At 53.0% G+C, this 23,413-nt stretch overlaps 1 protein-coding gene across 8 annotated transcripts in view; it reads left to right on the forward strand.

Moving 5' to 3' along the window:
* The window catches only part of HECTD4 (HECT domain E3 ubiquitin protein ligase 4), a 170,620-nt gene extending 147,960 nt beyond the window's left edge, over positions 1–22,660 (forward strand). For 6 of the 8 annotated variants that reach the window (XM_024977763.2, XM_010814059.4, XM_010814058.4 and 3 more), the window contains 18 exons: positions 77–282; positions 2,012–2,191; positions 3,240–4,546; positions 5,845–6,052; positions 8,514–8,737; positions 8,825–8,976; positions 10,359–10,465; positions 11,124–11,247; positions 12,747–12,937; positions 14,023–14,169; positions 14,314–14,433; positions 15,107–15,262; positions 16,871–16,974; positions 17,086–17,307; positions 18,412–18,578; positions 18,817–19,012; positions 19,564–19,786; positions 20,355–22,660. In XM_024977763.2, coding sequence (XP_024833531.1) covers positions 77–282; positions 2,012–2,191; positions 3,240–4,546; positions 5,845–6,052; positions 8,514–8,737; positions 8,825–8,976; positions 10,359–10,465; positions 11,124–11,247; positions 12,747–12,937; positions 14,023–14,169; positions 14,314–14,433; positions 15,107–15,262; positions 16,871–16,974; positions 17,086–17,307; positions 18,412–18,578; positions 18,817–19,012; positions 19,564–19,786; positions 20,355–20,491 — 4,171 coding nt within the window. In that variant the 3' untranslated portion in view covers positions 20,492–22,660. Of the gene's footprint in view, positions 1–76; positions 283–2,011; positions 2,192–3,239; positions 4,547–5,844; positions 6,053–8,513; positions 8,738–8,824; positions 8,977–10,358; positions 10,466–11,123; positions 11,248–12,746; positions 12,938–14,022; positions 14,170–14,313; positions 14,434–15,106; positions 15,263–16,870; positions 16,975–17,085; positions 17,308–18,411; positions 18,579–18,816; positions 19,013–19,563; positions 19,787–20,354 lie in introns of those variants that run through there. The other 2 variants (XM_015475527.3, XM_024977764.2) reach the window with 2 other exon arrangements.
* Positions 22,661–23,413: the final 753 nt, after the last annotated feature.

A 23,413-nucleotide genomic window follows, 5' to 3' on the forward strand; every position in this document is an offset into this window, starting at 1 on the left:
ACGTGGTGGGGATGACATGTGTGCCTGAACATGTGTGCCAGACTGAACTCTGCTCAATTTCATATGTCCTCTTCAGTTCCTCTCTGTACAAGGCACCATGGGCGCGTGTGCTGGTGTACGGGCTAGGCCACAAAGTGAAGCGAAATGGCCAGCTGAACCTCATTGAGGCCGTCTGTTACCCGCGGGATGCGTCTCCGGCCAACACAGGGCTCACACCACCTCCTACCACCAACCAGTACCCTTCTGTGATCCTCTCCACAGACAAAGTCCACATCAAACTGGGTAAGTCTGTGAATTAGCTCACGGTAATAAGAACAGCTTTGAAGTCATTCTCTGCTTTCCTTCTTTGTGAAAATTGAAAGAATTTTCTACCTTGCTGTGTTCCCATTTCCCATGGGTGAAGAATAGGACTGCTCGGGGCAGTGTACTTCAGAGACAGTAAATGAAAAGTTGTCCCTTTCCTGCTCAGGGAAGGCCTGGCAGATGCTGCCCAGATGACAGGGGGGATTTTGTCTCCTTTCACAAGTGTGTGCTGGGCACATGCTGTTTGAAACCCATCACTTAGCTATAACCATCTTGGCTGCCCTTCCTCAAGTTCTCATTAAAACTGAGTTCTCTCGAGTATACTATGGCTCCCTAGGGCACAGACCTCAGAGATCGTCCGCTCCCCACGTAAATGATAAACAAAAGCTAGTGGCCAGGCTGGGAGGCCCACATCTCCCTGGCATCCTTTGTTAAGTCTTTGTAGATTTGGACTGAGCTGAGGGCTCCTCCTCTGTAAATCCTGACACTGTCGCTGGCTGTCTACTTTATATACCAGGGCCAGCTGATTCTGTTTCTGAGTCAGCACACAGAGAAAGGAAAATCTACTCTCAGACTTCCACTGCATGTCCTTGGCAGGTTGGACAGAAAAAGACAGACAGGTGCTTGCTGAAGACAGTCATAAAGATGTCTGTGAACTTTCAGCCAAAATTGGGCCTTGACTTCTGCACAGCCCCAGTCCTGGGGACATTGCATCTTTAGGGAATAAAGTGAAAGAACATTTCTTAAGAGATTTGGTCAATGCTAAACAACTTTATGATCTCTTTTTTTAGGGTCTAGTTTTTTCATTGTGTTTTGCCCACATTGTTTTTGAAATTGTGTGTAAACATAGAGGGTCTCTGTCCTACTATCACTCCCTAAATAAATGTTCACCCCAAAGTACACAGCTGTCAGCATGGTTCCTCCTGATCTGGCCAGAGACCCCTGGTAGCCCAGCTTATGGGTTTTTGTTTATTTGTTTGTTGGTTTTAATGTTTTTTAGGCCACACTGTGCAGCATGTAGGATCTTAGTTCCCTGACCAGCCCTCTGCACTGGGAGCGCAGAGTCTTAACTACCAGACTGCCAGAGAAGTCCCCCTCAGCTTACGTGTGATCATTGCTTGCAGAGAGGGTGGGGATGCAGTTCAGGGTATGACGGGGTTCCAGCCTCAGAGCCTTTCTCTCTCATCATAGGCCACTTCAGTCAGATTTAGATCATAGCAGTAATGCAAGGCAGTAAAAAAGAATCAAAGCCCTGGTAGTGCATGAAGTCTGGGGACCTCCTCACTGGTCTGCTCTGTCAACCTAAGATAAGCTGATGCTCCCATGGGATTGCAGCCACACTAAGGAGCTGGTTATTTCTTTACCAAGCCAGAACCATTCCAGTGAAGCATCTCTTAAAGTCTGACTTCCTGTCTCCACTTCAGGCCATGGGGCTAGGTGGTATCTGACTGACCAGGGGATGTTTATCCTTCCCTGTCCCCTCTGTCCCGTTCTCACACCAGCAAGTGGACTCCTTGGAGCTCATCCTCCACTGCTCCTCTGCCTGCAGCGGACGTTGTCTGGCAGGTGGGGAGTGAGGTTTCTTCTCACCCCAGCACAGGAGCGGATAGGCCTTGTTTCTCTGCTCACACCTGGCAGGTCTTTCTCACAAGCTAGTTTTGATCAGGTGTTGCCAATCACAAGCTTTCCTTCTGGGTGCTTCTTCTAGGGGTATCTCCCCCACCCGGAGCCGTGCTGGTGTTACACTCCCTGCCTCTCGAGTTCCCCCTGGCGATGGCCTTCACCGAGCAGCTACTGTCCTGGAAATCAGAGGATGGCGAAGGTAGAGCTGAAGATGAGCCTGACACCATCCCGACGTCCGTCCTCCTGCAAGTGGTGGAGCTGCTTGGTGAGGCCCACCATCCCCGGGATCGGCCGGGGCAGCTGCTTTGGGGTGGCCACAGTGGCCTGGAGTAGCGATAGCTCTCACGAGCTGCTATCAAGCGGGCCTGGAGAGCTGAGTGGAAGTTAGACTTCCACATCCATGATCTGCAGGGTATTGTCGTTATTTTGAAGGGTGGCATCTAACTAGGAAAACAAGATTAATTTGATCCTACTTTGCTTTAAAACACAAACATATGCCATCATTGTAACTTTGATTCTATGTTGGTGTTCACTTCCATGCCACCTTTTACCTGCAAACATGGTAACAGCTCCTGAAAGGTTAAAGAGAGATTGCATTTAGGCAAAACTCATGGAATGGTAAACTTAAAGAGTTGTGAAATTAGCCTATAAATTCACCTCAAAATTTTTCTAAATATTGAACTTTAATGATGTGTCTGCTTAAGTGGTTGGGGATAAAACATACTGATATCTGCAATTCATTTTGAAATAATCAAAATCTAGGGTGAGTCTATGGATGAATAGAGGGATGGATAGATGTGCAATAAAGCAAACACAGCAAAAGGTTAATGGTAGAACGTAGGTGGTGAGCATCTAAATATTTACTGTATAAGTTGTTCGACTTTTCTGTATTTTTTCATAATATAGTGTCAAAGGGAAAACCATGTTGCAAACTCATATGCCCTGAGGGGTTCAGACAGATGATATGAGAGGAAAGTGATTTGTCACCAACCTACTTAATAACTTTATGAGAAATAAAATACTGATTTGGGAGGTCAGAGCTGTAGAACTGACTCCATGTAGTCAGGTGGCACAGGGGTTAGGGCCACCAGCCCTGGTGTCAGTCTGCCCTGTGAGAGCGTGTGACTGTAGCAGCTGTGTGAGTCCTTTGGCCCTTCGAGCCTCTGTTTCTTCATCTGTGAAATGAGGATGAAGGATGTATGTTTGTTTCATGTGGTTGCTGTGAGGGTCTACTCTGTCAGAGCAGTGCCAGGCACCTAGTAAGCTCTGTATAGGTGGTTGTTTTAAGTTGTGACTGCTTTCATTCACCTCAGGCAACTTCCTCTGGACCACAGACATGGCGGCCTGCGTGAAGGAGCTGGTTTTCCACCTCCTGGCAGAGCTCCTGCGCACGGTGCACAGCCTAGAGCAGAGGAAGCACCCAGCCGGCCTGTCCTCATCCATCGCCCTCCAGCTGAACCCCTGCCTGGCCATGCTGATGGCCCTGCAGTCGGAGCTTCACAAGCTGTACGACGAGGAGACGCAGAGCTGGGTCTCGGGCAGTGCATGCGGAGGCTCAGGAGCCACGGCGGCTGCTGACCAGGGCCGGTTCTCGACGTATTTCCACGCACTCATGGAGGGCTGCCTGGCGGTGGCCGAGGTGACCCTGCCCACCAACATGAGTGTCACCGCCAGCGGGGTGACGTCAGCAACTGCCCCAAACCTCAGCGACTCGTCCTCCTCCTCATCGTCCTCCCCAGGACAGACTCCACAGAGCCCCAGCCTCCTGTCCAAGAGGAAGAAAGTCAAGATGAAGCGGGAAAAGGCCTCCTCCTCTGGGAAGCGCCAGTCCTCACGCTCTGTGGACTCGGACCCCGCCGTGCTGAGCATCGGGGGCAGCAAGCCCGAGGACATGCTGTGGTTCCATCGTGCTCTGACGTTGCTCATCATCCTCCGCCACCTCACCAGGAAGGACCCACAGGGGCTAGGCGTGACAAGCGACGCCATCGCCGACGCCTGCCAGGCCCTGGTGGGCCCCACCGCCCACAGCCGCTTGCTGGTGATCTCTGGGATCCCCACCCACCTGGACGAGGGCATCGTCAGGGGTGCCATCCGCAAGGCCTGCAATGCCCATGGCGGGGTGTTCAAGGATGAGATCTACATCCCCCTGCAGGACGAAGACCCCAAGAAGCCAAAAGATAAGGCCGAGGGGGGTGATGGGAAAGCCGAGCCGGAAAAGACCCTCGGCTTCCCCAGCACGGACAGCTTGGAGGTCAGCACATCCAGCAGCCTGACCCCCGCTATGAGCGTCAGCGCATCCGCGTCCACCAGCCAGGCTTCCATCTGCAGCTCCCAGGGCATCTCGCAGACAGTCAGTGACCTCTCTGCGGATCCGTTGCCTGCAGGCCTGGAGCTGCCCATCCCTGCAGGCTTGTTGGAGCCCCATGTGGTGTCCAGCCAGGAGAGCCTGGACATTTCCCTGTGTAGCACCGGCAGCCTGGGCAGCCTGGGGAGCCTGGGCGAGCCACTGGACAACGCAGAAACGGCCTCAGTGTCAGACATGGGCTCCATGTACACAGTCACGTCCCTGGACAACCAGCCCCTTGCAGCGCGCCCCATCAAAGGCTTCGCGGTCGTGGAGGTCAGCACCTCATGCCTTGGCCACCACTTAAATCACGAGCAGTTAGAATCCCCCCAGCCTCTTTACGCCTTCCATTATTGTTTCCTAGGAACTAATAGGTGACATTGGAGCACTTATGGGGCTGCCTGAGGCAGCTGTTAGCAACAGCAATGATTTATCATGTTGGTTATCTGTGTCTGTGGAGAAGGCAATGGCACCCCACTCCAGTACTCTTGCCTGGAAAATCCCACGGACAGAGGACCCTGGTGGGCTGCAGTCCATGGGGTCGCTAAGAGTCGGACAAGACTGAGCGACTTCACTTTGACTTTTCACTTTCATGCATTGGAGAAGGAAATGGCAACCCACTACAGTGTTCTTGCCTGGAGAATCCCAGGGACAGGGGAGCCTGGTGGGCTGCCATCTATGGGGTCGCACAGAGTCGGACACGACTGAAGCGACTTAGCAGCAGCAGCAGCAGTATCTGTGTCTGAGGTCACATCTCTGAGCGTGATGGCAAGTCTGATGTCAGGAAGGAAACACAGCTCGTTGCTGGGTGTCGGAGGGAGGGAGGCCAAGGGGCTCCAGGGGCTCAACTTTGCTGAGGGGTGGGCTTTATCGAGTGCTTTCCCTCTCGGGCCCCAGAAACATCTTTTTGAGTGGCCTTGGGTTGTTTTAATCATTGCCATCAGGAGGGACCCCCATAGAGCACGTGAGAACAGACTTGCTATTCTGTTCCGAGTGACTCCAAGTTTCAGGTGCTGTGTGTGTTGCCAGGTTCCTTTTCCACTTCATGATGCCATCTGTCTCGTGGGCTCCTTGTGTAGAAATTCTGCACCCTCTGTAACAGGAGTCAGGTGCAAAGTGAAAACCGTCCTCCCCCTTACTGGATATGGCGAGGAAGGCCCTGGGAAGAGAACCGGTACCCCCTCGCTCCCCACCATGGGCTCTGACAGGAAAGCTCAAGGATTCAGGGGTGGCTTTCTCCCAGAGTCACCTCTCGTCTGTCCATCTTCTCCCTGGGGATTTTCTCAGAGCCTGGACCAAGCATGGCCTTTAACCACCTGGGCATTCAGGTAAAGCCACAGATCTGGCCAGGGTTTAGCAGCAGGAGTGTCTGGTTGAGTCATTCTTCTGCAAGTAACTGCTGTTGGCACCTGAGAGAGACTCCGTCAGGAAGGCCAGCTCGCCCTGGTCAGGTGGTGCTCAGAACGCTGAAGACGAGCAGAGGGCTTTGGGACAGGCAGGAGGGAAAGAGAGGTCATACAGCTGAATGACTGGTTTCTCCACTTAAATCCTGACTCTTTCTCTTGTTCACACAGATAAGGTCCCGAGCCAAAATTGAGAAAATTCGAGCAAGTTTATTTAACAACAATGACTTGATAGGTTTGTCAAGCTTGGATGGTGAGGATGAATTGATGGAAATGTCAACGGAAGAGATCCTCACGGTGTCTGTAGTGAATCAGAGTCTATTCGATACGCAGGGGAGCCCAGGGTTAGAAGATTATTTCAATGATAAGTCAATTAAAGGTGGGTTACAGATTTTCTTTTTTTAAACAAATAGACATTTTCCCCTCAGGGTTCAGCCAGCCAAGAGACCACCAGGAATGACTGTGCCACAGCCTGCATCAGCCTCAGATGTGGGCTTGCATTCAGGTCATTTTTTCTCTTTTTGTCTAGTCAGGCTTCCTCTTGTTTGAGTTCAAGTGTATTTCTTTTCTGTGTCCTATGGAGCTAGAATGTGCCGCATACATGACTGGTAATCATTTAGTTGTATGCTTGAGGACAGCTGATGCCTCATCCTTTAAAATGAATTATTGAGGAAGAAACTGTCCCAGCTTCTTTTCCACAGAGGCCTTTGTCATTCGGTGGCTCGTATGTTGGGGGTGGTCTCTGTCTGGCTTCCCCGTTTCTGTTGCTCACCCAGGACCCACAGAGCCAGGTCTAGCAGGTCCTGAGGCTGAGAACTCACCCCCACCCCCACCCAGCTTTGCATCAGAAGCAACAGCAGTTTTCCCCTTTCTTTCTGTAACTGTAGTTCTTTGTGTGGTTGTCTTTATTTTGTATCAGTCTCTCTCAAATCTTTTAATTTATGTTCTTTTTTCCAACTCTTTTAACATTATTGAAATTTCACAATAGAGTGGTTGAGTTTGTTTTATGTTTGCTGTGGACAGAAATGTAATATTGGGTATGGGTTTTTGTTGCTGTTCCAAATTATTATCCTCTAGTCATGAAATTCTGAAATACTGCTCCAAGGCTGGGACCAGAATGAGGTTAAGTGAGGCCACAGAATTCAATGGGGCTCTGAAAAAACTCAGTAGTAGTATTTTAATACAGTACTTATGGAAGTCAAAATTAATGTAAAATATCCATGGTGAGTAAACCATTAAAATTTTAAATACAGACAGGATCAGTATTAAAGACTTTTCCTTTTGCATCAGGCTTTAATATGGCTCAGCACAGAACTTTAAATATTTTGCTCATTATGGGTTTTTTATATTAATTTTGATTTTTTTTTAATATTGCATTAAAATACGTATCTCGGTCTGTGAGTTTGTCTGACTCTTGCTCCCAAGGGCCTGTTTCTCTCTCCCGGCCCTGGCTTCGGCCCTGTGCCCTTATTGGTGGTACTTTGCCCCCTCAGCTCTCATCTGCCACATGGGCTTGGCTAATGTAAGACCTGTGGGAACCCTGGGTCTTTTTCTGCCGCAATTAATGCTATACCAGTCTTTTCATGTTTTGATATGAATTTACTTCTAGCTCCTGATTGCATGATAGTCAAACCTTCCATGTAAGGTACTCAGTCTTTTGAAAACAAATTTGCCGCATCATAGCCACGTTCGTTTCGCTTGAGTTTCTTTGAGTTGTGGTTGTACTGAATCACCTCTTAGGTCTTGGTCATGCCTTCCATACAGCCATGTCCTCACCCTCAGCCCAGATGCCCAGGGAGCCTTTGTGCTCTCGTTCTCGCAGCCCCGTCCCCGTGAACTGGGTGTGGCCCAGACCACACGCCAAAGAGAGGGGATTAGGAGACCGGTCAGTCCCGCCCCGAGATAGGGGGGACCCTTGGCCACGAGGAACGCGTGGGTAGATCCTGACTAGCCCCTTAGGAAAGGTAAGAGCATCTTCAGGAAGACCAAAAAAATAAGTTTGGGGACCAAAAAACTAAGTCTTTTTTTCTCATACTCATAGACAGTTTTCTTGTTTCTGAGAGAACTCTCTTTTTTTTAAAGTATTCATTTGGCTGCACCAGGTCTTAGTTGCAACAGGCAAGATCTTTAGTTTTGATATGCAAACTCTTGTAGCATGTGAGATCTAGTTCCCTGACCGGGAATCGAACCCAGGCCCCCTGCATTGGAAGATCAGAGTCTGAACCATCGGACCACCAGGGAAGTCCCTCTTGTATCTGAGAGAACTTTCTTTTCCACCTGCTGATTGTGCCAGGTTTGAAATGTATCCTGTAACAATAACTATTGAACAACTGTATTGACTACTTTGCACTGAAAATTCCTGCAGCCTCTACATCCTCTCGCTCCCTGGGGTCTGTCTGTTATAGATACATTCTTGAAGTTAAGGGAGGTTCAACCTCCATAATGAAGAGACCCCAGAGTGCAGTGACTCAGACCTAGTAGAAGTTTTATTTCTTAACACATGTAAGAGTCCAGCGTAAGCCCTGAGGTCCTCCATCCAGGGTGCTTGTCATCTCCACGCAGCCAGCAGCGGGGACAGACACCGAAGACAGCAGGGTGGTCCAGGACGGGCCCGTGTCCCAGGGCCACACCTCGTGGCAGAGAAGGCTGGGCATGTCACTGAGGTGTGCTAACAGAGCGGGGACACCAGGTCTCGGTGGACAGCTCCTCATCACCACTAACCTCCCGATATCCACTTCCCAAATAAATTGCTGATGAAAAATAAATCAGGTGCTGCAGGGCTTGTCCTGACATAGCGTGTTCATGGCAGAATCGTTTGCCCTCCCTCCATCCTGTGACAGGTGAGAAGCTGGTGCCTGGGGCCAGAGAGGTGCTGACGGAGATATTTAAGAGCTGTGCCCACTCGGAGCAGATGCTGAGCCTGACGCCAGCAAAGCCCATCAAAGTGTCGGACATTTATCTTAGCAAAGAGCAGATCAACTCCCAGACACCGGGCAACCTCCTCCACCTTTTCTTCACCAATGTCCGGCCCCCCAAAAAGGTGCTAGAGGACCAGCTCACCCAGGTAGCCACCCTGTCCCCGCCACTCCTGTGCTGGGCCTCAGGCATGCCCTGGGCTCAGCCTGAGGCCCTCTCTCTTTGGTCGCCCCAGATCCTGAGGAAGTACGGTGTGCCGAAGCCCAAGTTTGACAAGAGCAAGTACAGCAAGGCGGGGAAGGAGCAGCACCCCGGGAAGGTGGTGAGCACCAAGCGGCCCATCACCAAGCCGCCCACCAAGGACAAGGCAGTGCTCAACAGCGTCAGGTGGGCGGCGAAGGAGCACAGGAGCCAGACTGGTGGGAGGACGCGGGCCACCTGCCAGCAGGCTTCCTGGGAGGCTGTGGGCACCTCAGGGAAGCCAGACAGTCTGACTCTGCTCTACTGCTGGGGGCCTTTCTGCCCTCACCTTCATCAATTAGAAGAGAACGTTTCTTTTGATGCACAAGGATAGTAAAATCTGGACCATGCAGGCTGGAAAGCAGACCAGTCTGAATTAATTAAATGTCTAAAATGTACAGAATTCTGTAAAAGTCTGAATTCTTTTACCAACACATATAGTGCATGGTTATTGTAGAAAGACTGTAAAATGCTCCCATGCATACTGGAAAATACTGAAGTACCCCCAGATAGCCACTGCTTGTAACATTCAAATGCAAAAGGTTTTATTTGTGCATATGTATTATTTTGGTACATTTTAAATAGTGCAATATTCAAAAGTATCAAAGCCACTCCTCTTCCTCTCCATCCTTGGCCCCCTCCCTGAGGCTGCAGTGCCCCATACGTAGCCTCCCAAAACCCTTCTGGGTGTACACAAGCAAGTGTAGGCATACACAAGCGAGTGTAGGCATACACAAGCAAGTGTAAGCATACCCAGATGTCGGCAACTGTACAGAAAGGCTGTACCTTGTTCTTTCTGTTTATTGCTGATCTTGGAGATGATTCCATATCAGCGCAAAAAGACCCCCCCTCATTTCTTTTTAAGGTAGCTGTATAATATTCCATGTGTGGATCTGTACACTTACCTGATAGAATCTTCTTTAGATACAAGTTTATGGCTCCCAGGTTAAAATTCAGATAGTAAAGTTTTACTTAGCAGGAGTCTCTAGAGGAATCCTTTAAATCATCAGAGAAAAGAGTGTCCATTAATTACTTATACACAAATGGTGCGTTTGAATCAGTACTGTCCCATAGACCTTTCTGTGACTATGGAAATGTGCTGTTTGTCTGTGCTATTCAATTCAGCACAATAGCCCCTAGCCGCATTTGGCTTCTGAGCACTTCACTTGAGCAGGCGCCACCGAGGAACTGGACTTGTCACTGTAATCAGTTTAAACTTCAGTAGTTACATGTGGCCAGCGACTCCGTCTTGGACAGTGCAGCTCTGAAGTATGCAGAAAGAACATTTGGAAAGTGTCACCTCAAGATTGTCCACATTTTAAAGTGTCCATTTGTCCCCATAATTTGCTCAGGAAGCTTGTCTTGATCAGAACAGAGCTGGTCTAGACCCCAGCCTCCCCTGAACCATCAGCCGTAGCTGGGGGAGGAGGAGCCATTGCCTGGTGAGGCTCTGCATTCCCCTTGCCGGGAGAGGGTGTGGGCGTGAGCGTGAGCGTGAGGAATCCCGACTCCAGTGCTTTGATCTACAGCAGGACTGCCTTGAGTGAGAAGAAGCCCACCGTGAAGCCCAAGTCACCTGAAAAGAGCAAGCCAGATGAAAAGGACCCTGAAAAGTCACCCACCAAGAAACAAGACGGTAAATAAGCACTTGGAGTCTGATACAGGCTTGGGGCTGCTGCCACCCTGGTCAGGGGCAGCCCAGCCTGGAAACCAGTCTCTGTGCCTTTCCCTTCCTGCCTGGCTCCCTCGCATTTTAGCTTAGGCAGGGCAGCCCGGCTCATGACACAGACCACATCCTTGGCCGACTCAAGTTACTTCTCCAGGCCTCCGTCTCTGCTGACCTGAACTTGTGGAGGTCAGATTAGTAGCTCCAGAAACACCATATCCCCAAGAAAACTGATGATCATGACTGAAAGTAAAGATTGGCAATCTGCTCAGAAATTTTTTCCCAGAGGGCACTTAACCTGAGCATTAGAGCTTCATCTTCCTAAAGGTCCAAGCAGAGTTGGAGAAAGCTGTTATTGTTAAAAATTGCTTAGTCAGGAATGTTTGAGATACAGGAAGATGGGACTGGAGGGGAAGCGCCCCACCGCTTGGTGACCACCTGTTAGGTTGAGGGGTTATGCATGTCCTTGAGCAGCAGGTGGAAACGGTTTGCTAAGAGACCCTGGAGTGACGGCGGGAGACAGAGGAGTTAGATGAATTGGGTCCTGAAATAGAGGGTGCACTGAGAGCATCCTGTGGGGCCCGCACTTCTCACCAGATTCCTAACTCTGTGAACACTCTTTTGTCAGTCCCAGAGGAGAAGTACCTGACCTTAGAAGGATTTCACAAGTTTGTGATCGACCGAGCCAAGCAAGACATCCGCAGCGTCTGGAGAGCGATTTTATCCTGTGGCTACGATCTTCATTTTGAGAGGTAAGAGGCCGTCAGCCCGGTCAGTTCCTTGTGAAAACTTGTCCTCAGCCACTAGACACTTCCCAAGAGATGACTTCCTGGGAAGCCATTCTGTCTGGCTTGTTTTTAATGCCTATTGAGTTAGTTTCTAATTTTGCTTAAGTGGGTTTTCTCACCCATCTGAAACAGTGCTCTAAACAACAGAAATCCAGTATCTCACAGTCTGGAGGCCAGAAGTCCAAGATGAAGGTGTCTGCAGGGGTAGTTTCTCCGGAGGGCTCTCCTTGGCTTGCAGACGGCCACCTGCATACTGTGTGCTCATGTGGCCTCGCCTCTGTGCCTGCATCCCTGGTGTCTGTCCCTCTTGTGAGGATCACAGTCCTGTCAGATTAGGGCCACCCTGTGACCTTGTTTAACTTCATCTCCTTGTTAAAGGCTCTGTCTCAGCACAGTCACATTGCAGGGGTTAGGGCTCCAACATATGAACTGGTGGGAGGGGACAGGTCAGTCCTTTACAGGGATGACTTATTCCAAAGAGTCTTTTTTTGTCTGGCATCACACTTCGTCTCCTGCCTCTCCCTCCCAGGCGGGAACACAGCAGGGTCACTAGTCACCAAGGCTCCAGGGTCAAACTAAATATGGTTTCCCCTTTCTGTAAGAGAATCCCAAACAGGCAAGATGTTTGCAAACCGGAAGAAATCTGCCCGCCCTCTCCCTCTGGCTCCACCACACAGACCTACACACCCTGACCCACAGCAAGAGTCTCTGGACCTCAGAGAAGGAATGGCTGCAAGAAGCATGCTTTTTTAAAGCCCCATTTTCCAAACAATTGAGAAACTGTTTACTGCTTGGCACCAGCGCTTTGTACCTTCATTGAAGGCTCAGAGTCGATGCCCAGATGGGCCTTGGCTCACGGTGGCAGGGCCGAGTTCTCTGGTTGGTTTTAGAAACTGTAATTTACATCTTACGCAGCTGTAGCGAGGCAGCCCTCACACACACACCTTTGCCTGCCTGTTCAAGGAGCTGCGTAAGTGGACCTGGGGTGGAGTCACAGGGTAAAGGACACCTGTGACTGGCACCGCCCTCGGGAGGTGCTGGGCACCGTGTCATGTGCATTACGGGCGTCCTCTCAGTCCTCCTGATGGCACAGGTCATGCCATCACCAGCTCCATTTTATAGATGGGAGAAACTGAGCCCCAGGAAGTAGGTGTGCTTTGTAGCCTAGATTTCACCCAAGGACTCCACTCATATCTTTAACCCTCGGACTGTGTAGTCCAGGGACATGAGGGAGGCACATGGGGATGCATACTGCCCTCCCCGCACCCCACCCCCTGCCTGCTTCTGAAGAACACTTTCTGCTCAAGAGGAGCAGTCCCTCCATCTACAGTCAGCACTTGGCTGAACACCAAGAAACACCTGGAAGGCAAGGCTGTCTTATAAACAGGAGCTGGGACATGACTGCGGAGGAACCCAGCGTCCCCCGGTGGCCGCCGCCCTACCTTGCCTATCCCTGCCCCCAGGTGTGCCTGCATCGACGTCCGGCATGCGCACAAGGCCTCCAGGAAGTGGACCCTGGAGATGGATGTGGCGCTCGTGCAGTACATCAACCGGCTGTGCCGCCACCTGGCCATCACGCCCGCGCGTCTGCATCCCCACGAGGTGTATCTGGACCCTGCAGACGCTGCTGACCCCAGAGTGGCCTGTCTCTTGAGTATGTGGGTCCAGGGGGATGCCAGTCAGGGACCACCGCCTGGGCTGCCCTGTGGGGGCCTCACCCACGATGGCACAGGGGGTGTGAGAAGGACTCAAAGCCCTTTACACATCCATTAAACAAATCCTTAGAAACACTTGCTGTGAACCAAGTGGGTAAGGAAAGAGAGAGAAGGACAGGAGGCTGTGACTGTGGCCAAATTAAAGTTTTTGAGGACTTACTACTTGCTCCTATTAACCACGCCAAGGAGCAGACCCAGGAGTGCGGTGGCTGGGAGGCGAGACCCCTGCCATCACACCCAGGCCCCCTCCTGCCTAGAGGCCACCTTGGATGCCAGCCTGGTGTTGGGGGTAAGAGACCATCTGGTAGCCTGTGTTGGAGGCACAATCCTTAATGACAGGACAACAGCATTTTTTTATCAAAACTAGGAATGCACAGAAAAATAATACACACACAAAAACGGACACTCTCCAGAAATCCATCCCTGGAGAGGGTGCCCTGTCATGACACAGGAGGCCCGGGCTGGCTTTGAGGCTTTTGGTGCCCATGTGCTGCTCCTCAGGCCCCTCAGCCCGCTCACTCTCATCAGCCACACGTCCGAGCCCTCGCTCTCTTGTGGGCACTGCAACAGTGAACATGAGCAAGAAGCTGGCCCGACATCAGTCTCGCGGTCAGAGAGGGGACGCACGTGAGGGCAGACAAGTACAAGTCAGTGTGCCCACATCTCGGTTTCAGGTTTTGATGTGTGATGTCATACTGAGGGGAGCTAGGTGAAAGGTGCATAGGACTCCACATTTTTTTTCTGGCCACTTCCTTTAAGCCTATAATTATTTGAAAATTAAAAGTTAAAAACAGTATAGCATACAGCCCTGGCACAGCCCCAGAGTTGGCCAAGGGGACCCATGGGTTCCTTGAGAACCCAGCCTTCGCCCTTTGCTTCCGCCTGGTCTCACTCCCTCACCGGCAGCCTCCTACCCCTCAAGGACGTGTGACCAGGCCCCTCAAGGGATTCACAGATAGACGGAGAGTCGAGGCTTGCCAGACCGAGCCCCCGCCTGATCACCCCTGCCCACTGTGCCCTGCAGACGTGCCCATCGAGAGCCTGCGCCTGCGCTTCGCTCTGCTGCAGTCCCTCAACACCACGCTCGAGACCTTCTTCCTGCCGCTGGTTGAGCTGCGCCAGACTCCCATGTACACGCACAGCATCGCCGCCCTGCTCAAGGAGGCCAAAGGTCAGTGCCTGGCCGCCAGCAGCTTGTCCCCCCCTCACCCCCCAAGAAGAGACTGCACGATGCAAAGGGGACAGCCTCGGAGTGACTGGGGTGGAGGAAGCCGCCCACCCTGTCCCAGCCTCTCTCCCACCTTCCTCCCTCCAGGGCTGATCTTTTATGACACAAAGGTGACCGTCATGAATCGGGTGCTAAATGCCACGGTGCAGAGGACGGCTGACCATGCAGCACCAGAAATCACTCTGGACCCGCTGGAGATCGTGGGAGGTGAGATGAGCCACGCAAACCAGAAGATGCAGGCAGCAGCACCTGGCTAGTTGGTTTCTCATACGTGAAAGAAGCCTCTGGAAGAGGATGTGGGAGCTGCTTTGACAGTCCCTCATGGGTGGGGGTGCTCCTGCCACCCTGCTCTAATCCCAGCCTGTGGCTTTCCGTCTAGTCTGTCCAGAGCTCACTGTTCTCGGGGGTAGGAGGAGGTGTGTCAGCAGCACAGGCCGTGCCTCCGTTCAGGGGATGGTGGGAAAGGTGGGCTTTGCTCTGGCCATGGACCTGCCAAATTCCGGGCTTAGGCACCAAAGCAGAGGGGAGGCTGGATGTTGGGGAGGCAGGTAGGAGTCTCCCTTACAGCACATGACCAGAGAGATGTCAGGAGGGGCATGAGCCAGGGAGTGAGAGGAGCCTGGGTGTATCCCCGGGACACGTGGCAGGATGGGAGGGGCTGACCATGTGGAGAACAGGGCCGTGGGCTCCTTGAGAGGACCCCACCATGATGGAGACGTGATGACTAAAGATGTTCCAGGAGTCGAGGGCAGGCAGGGGCTGCTCCAGGGGTGGGGGCGTGGGAGCAGTAGGCAGGGCCTGGCCAGGAGGCTTTCCTGTCCTGGGAGGCGGGAGGTGTTTGGCGCTGAGAGGTTTCAGCACCTCCTCTCTCTCGTTCCAGGGGAGATCAGAGCCTCTGAGAACTCCTACTTCTGCCAGGCAGCCAGGCAGCTGGCCTCAGTGCCCTCCTCCCAGCTTTGCGTCAAACTGGCGAGTGGCGGCGACCCTACCTATGCCTTCAACATCCGCTTCACGGGAGAGGAGGTCCATGGCACCAGTAAGTGGAGTCCCCAGCCAGTTCAGGTTGGAGGCCATGTGTAGAGTGTGAAATTCCTGGGGTTACTGTTAAACAGCCGGTATCTTCCCCATTAGCAGAGGGAAGCCACATACTCATTACCCTGCTCTACAGAGAAGCCAGGACTGCCCTCGAGTGACCAGTGGTCCCAGGTTCTCCAAACCCAGCCCCCCTGGACTGGCCCCTGTCCTCTGGGGAGTGGTGCCACTGCTAGTCTGGGACTTCAGCCTTGAGCCATGCAGGCTCAGGGACGCGGCTTCTGATCAGTGTTAGGGGTATGTCTTTGGCAGAGGGGGTCAGGAGAGATGCCCTCAGTGTGGACTGGACTTATTTTCCAGGAAGAGCCCTTGACTGAGGGGTTGTATGTGCCGCATAAGAGACAGGGGTCTGGGGAACCCTCGATCAAAATGGCACCTTCTGCCGTTTCACGCTGCAGGGATGAGGGACAGCCACTCAGAAAGTGCTCCCTCGTGGTCCTCAGTTAAGCTCAGACATTCTAAAAATGCCTCCCACACTGGGTGGGAGAATAAAGTTCTTTCACTGGGCACCCTGGGCAGGAAAGCTGTTCAGCGGCTCCATCTCCCATGCCTGCCCTGATCATGGGACACATTCCTGCAGCAGCCTTCCCTCCGGCCGGCGCCGTGGCCTCCCCTGGGTACACCTTACTCGGAGGCTGTCTGAGGACAGCACTTTTCACTGAGAGAACAAGCCAGGCCCAGGCTCAACAGCTTATACTCCTCCTGATGCCAGCACTGCCCTGCTTTAAAGATGGGGAACATGGGGCTTCCCCAAAGTCAGCAGGCTCACTGGGGTTCAAACCCAGGCCTGTCCGATTCTGTCCCAGCCCTTGGCAGCTTCAGCAGGCAGGAGTCTCCTGCTTCTCCATGGAAGCTATAAGGGCCAGGCCTTGACATCTGTCCCCAAGCAAGTCCTCCGTACACACAGCTCTCCTAGAACGTCCAGACCCGAGGGCACTGACAGGGGCTTCCCAGGGGAGGGTGCAGGAGAGCGGCCACAGACAGGAGTTCTGTGAGACACCCAGGGGCACGTTTGAAATTGGCAGCAGGAAAGGAGCTGCTTACTGCCCGTTGCTCATCACACTGTATCTGTATGTCTGTCCGTTTATCTGTGTTCTCACTGAACATGCCAAGCCCTGGGCTCAGTGGGAGGCCATGCTGAGGAAGCCGGAGGCCCTGCTGTTGCCCCAGCTCAGGGGACAGACACAGGTCCTCCAAGACCTCATATCAGTGTCAGCTTGCAGCCATGACAGCTGACCCATGAAGGATCTGACTTTGATCTTGTGGACACCCCAGAACTAGCCTGGGAGGTGGGTGTAGTGATGGCCCCCATCTGCCAGGTGGAGAGGCGGAGGCTGGCCTCAGCAGTGATGCGGTTCCCTGGGAGCCGCCAGCCAGTTAGTGGCCCCTCAGGTTTGAACCTAGGTCCTTCAGCCCTTGGGCGGGTTCTTTCCACTCAGCGAAGCCCCATTGCAGGTGGGCAGAGTGGCTGATGTCCCAGTGGGGTCAGGGTGTCCCAGTGGGGCCAGGGCCTGCGGGCAGGGCGTCTGAGAGGTTCCCTTCTGTTCTGCAGGTGGCTCCTTCCGCCACTTCCTGTGGCAGGTGTGCAGAGAGCTGCAGAGCTCCTCGCTCTCCCTCCTCCTGCTGTGCCCCAGCTCCGCCGTCAACAAGAACAAGGTGAGACGTGGGGCCTGAGCCCCGCGGGCAGCTCCCTGAGGGGCGGGGGCTCAGCTCTGCGCCTTCCACAAGACCCCGTGGTCCATCCCTCGCCCCTGCCTCGGCTTCCAGGGCAAGTACATCCTGACCCCCAGCCCCATCACCTATGGGGAGGAGCAGCTGCTGCACTTCCTGGGCCAGTTGCTAGGGATCGCCATCCGAGCAGATGTCCCCCTCCCCCTGGACCTCCTGCCCTCCTTCTGGAAGACACTGGTGGGCGAGCCCCTGGACCCTGACCAAGACCTGCAGGAAGCAGACGTACTCACCTACAATTACGTCAAGAAATTTGAGAGTGTAAGTGAAAAGCGCATTATTTTCCTGGGGGGCCACGGGGCTCTGGAGCAGTGCCCCTGCCCTGTGTCTGCTGGAAGAGGCGTCAGCTGATGCACCCCCCCCACCCCCACCCCCACCCCCGGCACAGATTGAGGTCCCTGGCGCGGTGGGGGGCAGGTCCTTGCTGCCAGGCTCTCTGTAGTCCCCTTAGCTGCCACTTGAGGGCAGCCAGTACACGGGAGCCACAAAGCCAAGGGCTGGGATGGCAGCTGACTCCTCAGCAGAAAGTGGCCCACAATGAGTTGCTTAAAGGTTCGAAGCAGGACATCCCCCAGGGGCTGGGGGTTATGAGTCACTGCCAGGCGCTGCTCTGAGAGGCCCTCCCAGAGCCGTGGGTGGCGCCAAGAGCCTGAGGCAGGCAAGGGATGTAAGACGGTGTCCAGGCAGACAGTCCAGCCAAGTCTTCTGTCTAGAGGGCATGGGCAAGGCCCCAGAGGGTGCCAGGAGACAGAACCACCCCAGGGTTGGCAGGGAAGGCAGACGAACCTACTTTGGGGTGCCCTCAGCCTTCACCACCCCAGAGCCACAGGCTGTTCTCCTCCGGGTGGCCCTGCATGCACTTCAGTGTGCCGCATGGTGGAAGGTGGCCCGTGTACCTTCCACATGTGGGATTAAGTCAGGGTTCTCTGGTGACAAGTGACAGGAAACCCCAGCTCAAACCAGCTTAGGAAAACTTTTTAAAAAAATGATTTGACCTTAAAACTGAAAGTATAGATATAGATTGGGCTTCAGACAGAGCTGAATCCAGGTGCTCCAATAACATCATCAATGACTCGTCCCAGGATGCCCCAGCAGTACAAGGCTCACCCTCCTTCAGCCCTGCCTGCACCAGTGAAAGAGGGAGGCTGGAATTTGGTCTTGTTAGCCAGGCCTTGGTCAGTGCCCAACCCTGAACCGAGGGCATGGCTGACAGTCCAGGCCAGTGCCACCTACCTGTTCATGGTGGCCAGGGTAGCCCCACCCAAAATACCTGATGTTTGTCCCCAAATGGGGATGAGGTTCTATCACTGGGGATCTGGGGAGCAGGGCAGTGGTCAGCCCCGCTCTGCCGTGCCCTCCCTCCAGATCAACGACGAGACGGAGTTGGAGGCCCTGTGTGCTGAGATCGCCTCCCAGCACCTGGCCACTGAGAGCCCCGAGGGGCCCAACAAGCCCTGCTGCCGGTTCACCTACCTGACCATGACCGGCGAGGAGGTGGAGCTGTGCAGCCGTGGCCGGCACATCCCCGTGGCGTGAGTGCAGGGCCTCGGATGGGGACAGGCGGCTTTCCCGGGGGAAGACAGGAGGCAGGACAGGGGGCGCCGGGAAAGATGGTGGAGTACCTTCAGTGGAAGGACTGTATTCAGGAACACTGGCTCTGGGGCAGGTGACACCCAGAGCAGGAGAGGAATTCCCTGAGCTGCCAGGTCTGGGAGGTCCAGGGAATGCCGCCAGCAGCCTCCTGAGTGTCATCCCTTGCCCATGCCCCAGGTGGGAGAACAAGGACATCTATGCGGCCGCCATCCGGAGCCTGCGGCTGCGTGAGCTACAGAACGTGGAGTGTGTGACGGCCGTGCGCGCGGGCCTTGGGGCCATCATCCCCCTGCAGCTGCTCACCATGCTCAGCCCACTGGAGATGGAGCTGCGCACCTGCGGCCTCCCGTACATCAACCTCGAGTTCCTGAAGGTTGGTGGCCGGGCCAGGTTGGCGGGCGCGTGCGGCCTGTCATCTGTACAGTACTCTGTGTCCTGGCGCTCTGTCCCCCTTACGTAAGAGAGGAGCCGTGCTCATCCCTGTCTCACTGCTGAGTAAACGAAAGCTGAGAGAGGTCACTTGCCCAGGGTCACCCAGCCAGGAAATGGCAGGTCACCTGCCTCCAGAGCCTGTGAATTAAGCCACCAACCAGAGGCGAAGCCCCTCCACTGCTCAGCGTGGCCTGCTTTCACCTATGCCACCTGGGAGACCTTGCCCAAGTGACCTCACCTCTAACAGGAGCAGCGGCAGGACCCACCCAGTGGGGTCAGTGGGGTAACGTAGGTAGAACCCTTGCTGCTGAGCCTAGCGGATAGGCCAGAGTCACGTAGACTCTCATTGCCACTGCCTCTGCAGTCCTTGTCGTAGCTGTTATCTCCCTGTGTCCTGCGGTCATCACCGCGCCATGGAGTTGGAGGCACCCTGAGGTTGGGTGGGAGGCTAGCAGGCTCAGGCCTGCTCACGTCTGGGGCCTCTCTCCACAGGCCCACACCATGTACCAGGTGGGGCTGATGGAGACCGACCAGCACATCGAGTTCTTCTGGGGGGCACTGGAGATGTTTGCCCAGGAGGAGCTGTGCAAGTTCATCAAGTTTGCCTGCAACCAGGAGCGCATCCCGTTCACCTGCCCCTGCAAAGACGGGGGTCCTGACACGGCCCATGTGCCCCCATACCCCATGAAGATTGCCCCCCCAGATGGCACAGCAGGTACTGGCCTTCCCTGTCACATTCCAAGCAGGGACACTTAGGCCCTGTTTGGAGCTGGGGCTGCTAGGTGCTGCATGAAGGGGGAAGGACAATGGACAGGTACCCCCGAACACCACGCCCCAAATGTAAATGAGAGGTGCGGGGGTGGTGGGCGTGGGGGGGTCATGTGCTTCCCAAACCTGACTTTTTGCCAAGTGGCAGTACAGGGACAAAGTTGACATATCCTTTGAGATTTTCAAAAGCTTAAAATCCAGAAATGTCATCTTTTGACTTTTAAATGCAGCAAAAAATTTTTAATTTTTGAAAAATCCAAACAAAACTCTTTGCTGGCCAGACCTGCCTGTCACAAGTCAGCCATCTGTGGCCTGTGCTGCTCTTTCCTCCCCCAGAATCTCCTCCTGCCCCACCCCAGCCTCCCAGACCCTCCCCCTCCACCCCTCCACCCGCCACCCACCGGATAAATGGGCCTTGGGGTTGTCTTAAGAGCTGCCCAGAGAGGCAAACCTGGAGACAGAAGGGCCCACCAGGCCCCCTGGGGTCCTCGCTCTAATGCTGGTCTCTACTGTAGGTTCCCCAGATTCTCGCTACATCCGAGTGGAGACCTGTATGTTCATGATCAAGCTTCCCCAGTACTCCTCGCTGGAAATCATGCTGGAGAAACTACGTTGTGCCATTCACTACCGCGAAGACCCTCTGAGTGGCTGATGGGAGGGAGCCAAAGTTAGGCTGTCACCGAGGCTCTGCTCTGCCGGCTTGGGAAGCCTGCTGCTGCAGGCACACCCCTCCGGGGCCCTGCGTGAGGAGTTGGCGACATTTTGCTTTTCCAAACTTTTGTCCACATTCCAGGGCCTCCTGGAAGACTTAACCTTATGTATTTGTACGTTTCGTGATGGGTTGGTTCTTTTGCTACCTGTTTGTGGTATGTTTGTAGGATAGTTTAGTTCCCAGACAGCTCATGTCTCATTTGATCTTCCTGGACATTTTCCTTCGTGGCCATCGGGTTCTGATGCTATGTCACAGAATCGCCCAGCAGGAAGCTGGTAGTGAGATGCTCTCAGCCTGCAGAGCACCCTGTTCATGTCTCCACAGGCAAGTCTGTGGCCAGCCCTGCCTTCCACCTCAAGCTGGCATTTCTGCCGGAAATGGCTCCTGCAGGCCTCCTTCCAACTTGAAATGGTTGGGCCAGTGACCCAAACATGGGAGACACACATAGGGAGTTTTGTGTAGACTCTTGTCTATGGTCTGGGTTTTTCTGAGGAAAAGCCCACTGTGGTTTGCCCTTCCCTTCCCACCCAGACAACCCTTCTGCTCTCCGACTCTCCTGGGCCCAGTCTGACAGGCTCCCGCTGAGGAGCGGATGACCGAAGGGATCCCTCCTGACCTTAGTCCACAGAGTCAGGCCAGGTACGTCCCAGCTCAGGAGCTGAGAGGAGCCCGGGAGCTGAAGGGACAGAGCTCAAGTAGGGGCATTTTTCCGGGACTCTGGACATGAAAGCACATGACTCTGGCCTGCCCCCCTACCCCACCTCGACCCCTTCTGTCCTCAGAAACGGCCCTTCCTCACTACGGTGTTTGTGATGTGAGGAGCAGCGGAAAGGCCACACCCCATTTTCAAAAGAGCTGTCTGAGGTGCTCTGCTCCACTCGGGGTCTACTTCAGTGACTAAGACCTTCAAGTCCAGATGGAGATACCAGGGTCCTTCCGCCCCTCTGGCCAGGCCCGCCCTGCACACCCCCCTTCCCCACGTGAGTGTGTACCAGGGCTGAGCTGCTGCAGCCCCAGTGCATCTGTGCCCGAGTAGGTCTCTTGTCCAGTGGTACTTTGTTCGAGAGCAGCATACGCCATCCTGTTGGACCCTGTCATTTTTGGACCTTGCCAGTTCATGCAAAATCACATCACTGTATTTATTGTAAAATATTGTGAATATTGGAAGTTCTGCGTGAGTGCTGTCTAGAAGGCTTTAGAGTGTGAATGCTGGTGAGAGAGAGGATTTGCTCTTCCTTTCTCGGCTGTGGCCCTGGCCTGTTGGAAAGGTGTGGATTTTAGAGTTAAAGGCATTAGCATCTACCGCCTCCCTGTTCTTCTTAGGAAATGCATTAAGGACCATTATAGAAACGATTCCCTGACCTAAGGAAAGGATAAACCTGGATGAATTGTTCCAGTTGCATCAGTTACATTTGATGCAGGATCAGTCACGTCTGGAGGTGCCTGCCAGCAGTTTCCCTGATTGGAAGGAACATGGTCGGCCACTGCCTCCTGGGGGCCATAGCCCCCTTGACTAGGGGGTCTCACCAGGACATAGTCCTGACAACAAGGATCCTCTTATTTCATTTCTGCATAATGAAGGAGCCTTTGGATTTACTAAAAGTGGTTTTTCCTCCCTGTATTTTTAAATCTTTGTCCCCCCACCCCCCAATCCTTCCCATCCCTTGAATGGACTCTGAATTGTCAGCTACCTCCCCAAGAGGAAGCTTTTGTTGGCCCATCTCTTGACTAGATGACAGCTGTGAGTAAGGTATCTGCTGCTAACATGACTGCTTCTCCCAGAGAACACATTGAGGTCCAGACAGATCCAAACCTTGGCCCTAAAAAATGTGTGCTGTAAAGTTACTTGATGTATATTTATTATAATTATTTATGGTTGCATCTAACAAACTTTTCATTCAGTTTGATGCTATTTACACCATTGCTGTGTAAAGGAAGCTCATGACAGGAAAAGTCACACCAATAAATAACCTTCATCTAATTTTTATTTACCTTAAGAGTTCTGTGGTCATCTACTCTTGCTGAGAACATTCAAAGGCCAACATCCTTGAATGGCTCTGATGCTTGAGGGTCACCAAGAGGCTAGAAATTAAAAGTGTTTCTAACTATTATGGTCTCTTTGCACTTGGTGTGATTCTTAACTCCATTATGCTTATAAATGACCTATTGCTCCCAGACTCGACCCCTTAAGTCTGTGTTGGTTTTTTGTTTTTGTTTTTGATGTGGACTTTTTTATAAAGTCTTTATTGAATTTGTCACAATATTTTTTCTATGTTTTGGTTTTTGGCATGTGGGATCTTAGCTCTCCAACCAGGGATGAAACCTGCACCTCCTGCATTGGAAGATGAAGTCTTAACCAGTGGACCATCAGGGAAGTCTCTCTGGTTTTCATATAGGAAGTTTGATCGAAGGGATGGAAATCCAAGGTCAAAGGTAAACCTACCCTGCAGGTCTTGCCCACTGCTTGTCCTGGAGCTCTCATCTGGTGTGAGGTTTTCCTCAAGTGGACAGTTGCACTGGAAGAGTCTTGGCCCCTCTTTAGACCACGTGCCCTCCTTTGGGCACCGGCAGTGGATTTAGAACTACTTTGTGCAAAGGAAAATGCAGGGAAGAGGGAAAGACTTAGCTCAGAACTACCATCCAAGATCAACGCTCTGCCTGCTTGTTCCGTGTCCATCACACACATACTCCCCACCACACCACACACACCCTACACACTCTCGCACATATACATACATGCCCTCTGGTCTGCATTCAGGAGACCACAGACCCACTTAATTCTCATTCTCTTGACTCCACCTTCTTTGTACTCAATAAATGCTCATAGTGGTTGCGTCCTACATATTTATTATACAAAGATTA

This window comes from Bos taurus, chromosome 17 (genome assembly GCF_002263795.3).
Source record: "Bos taurus isolate L1 Dominette 01449 registration number 42190680 breed Hereford chromosome 17, ARS-UCD2.0, whole genome shotgun sequence".
NCBI lineage: Eukaryota > Metazoa > Chordata > Mammalia > Artiodactyla > Bovidae > Bos > Bos taurus.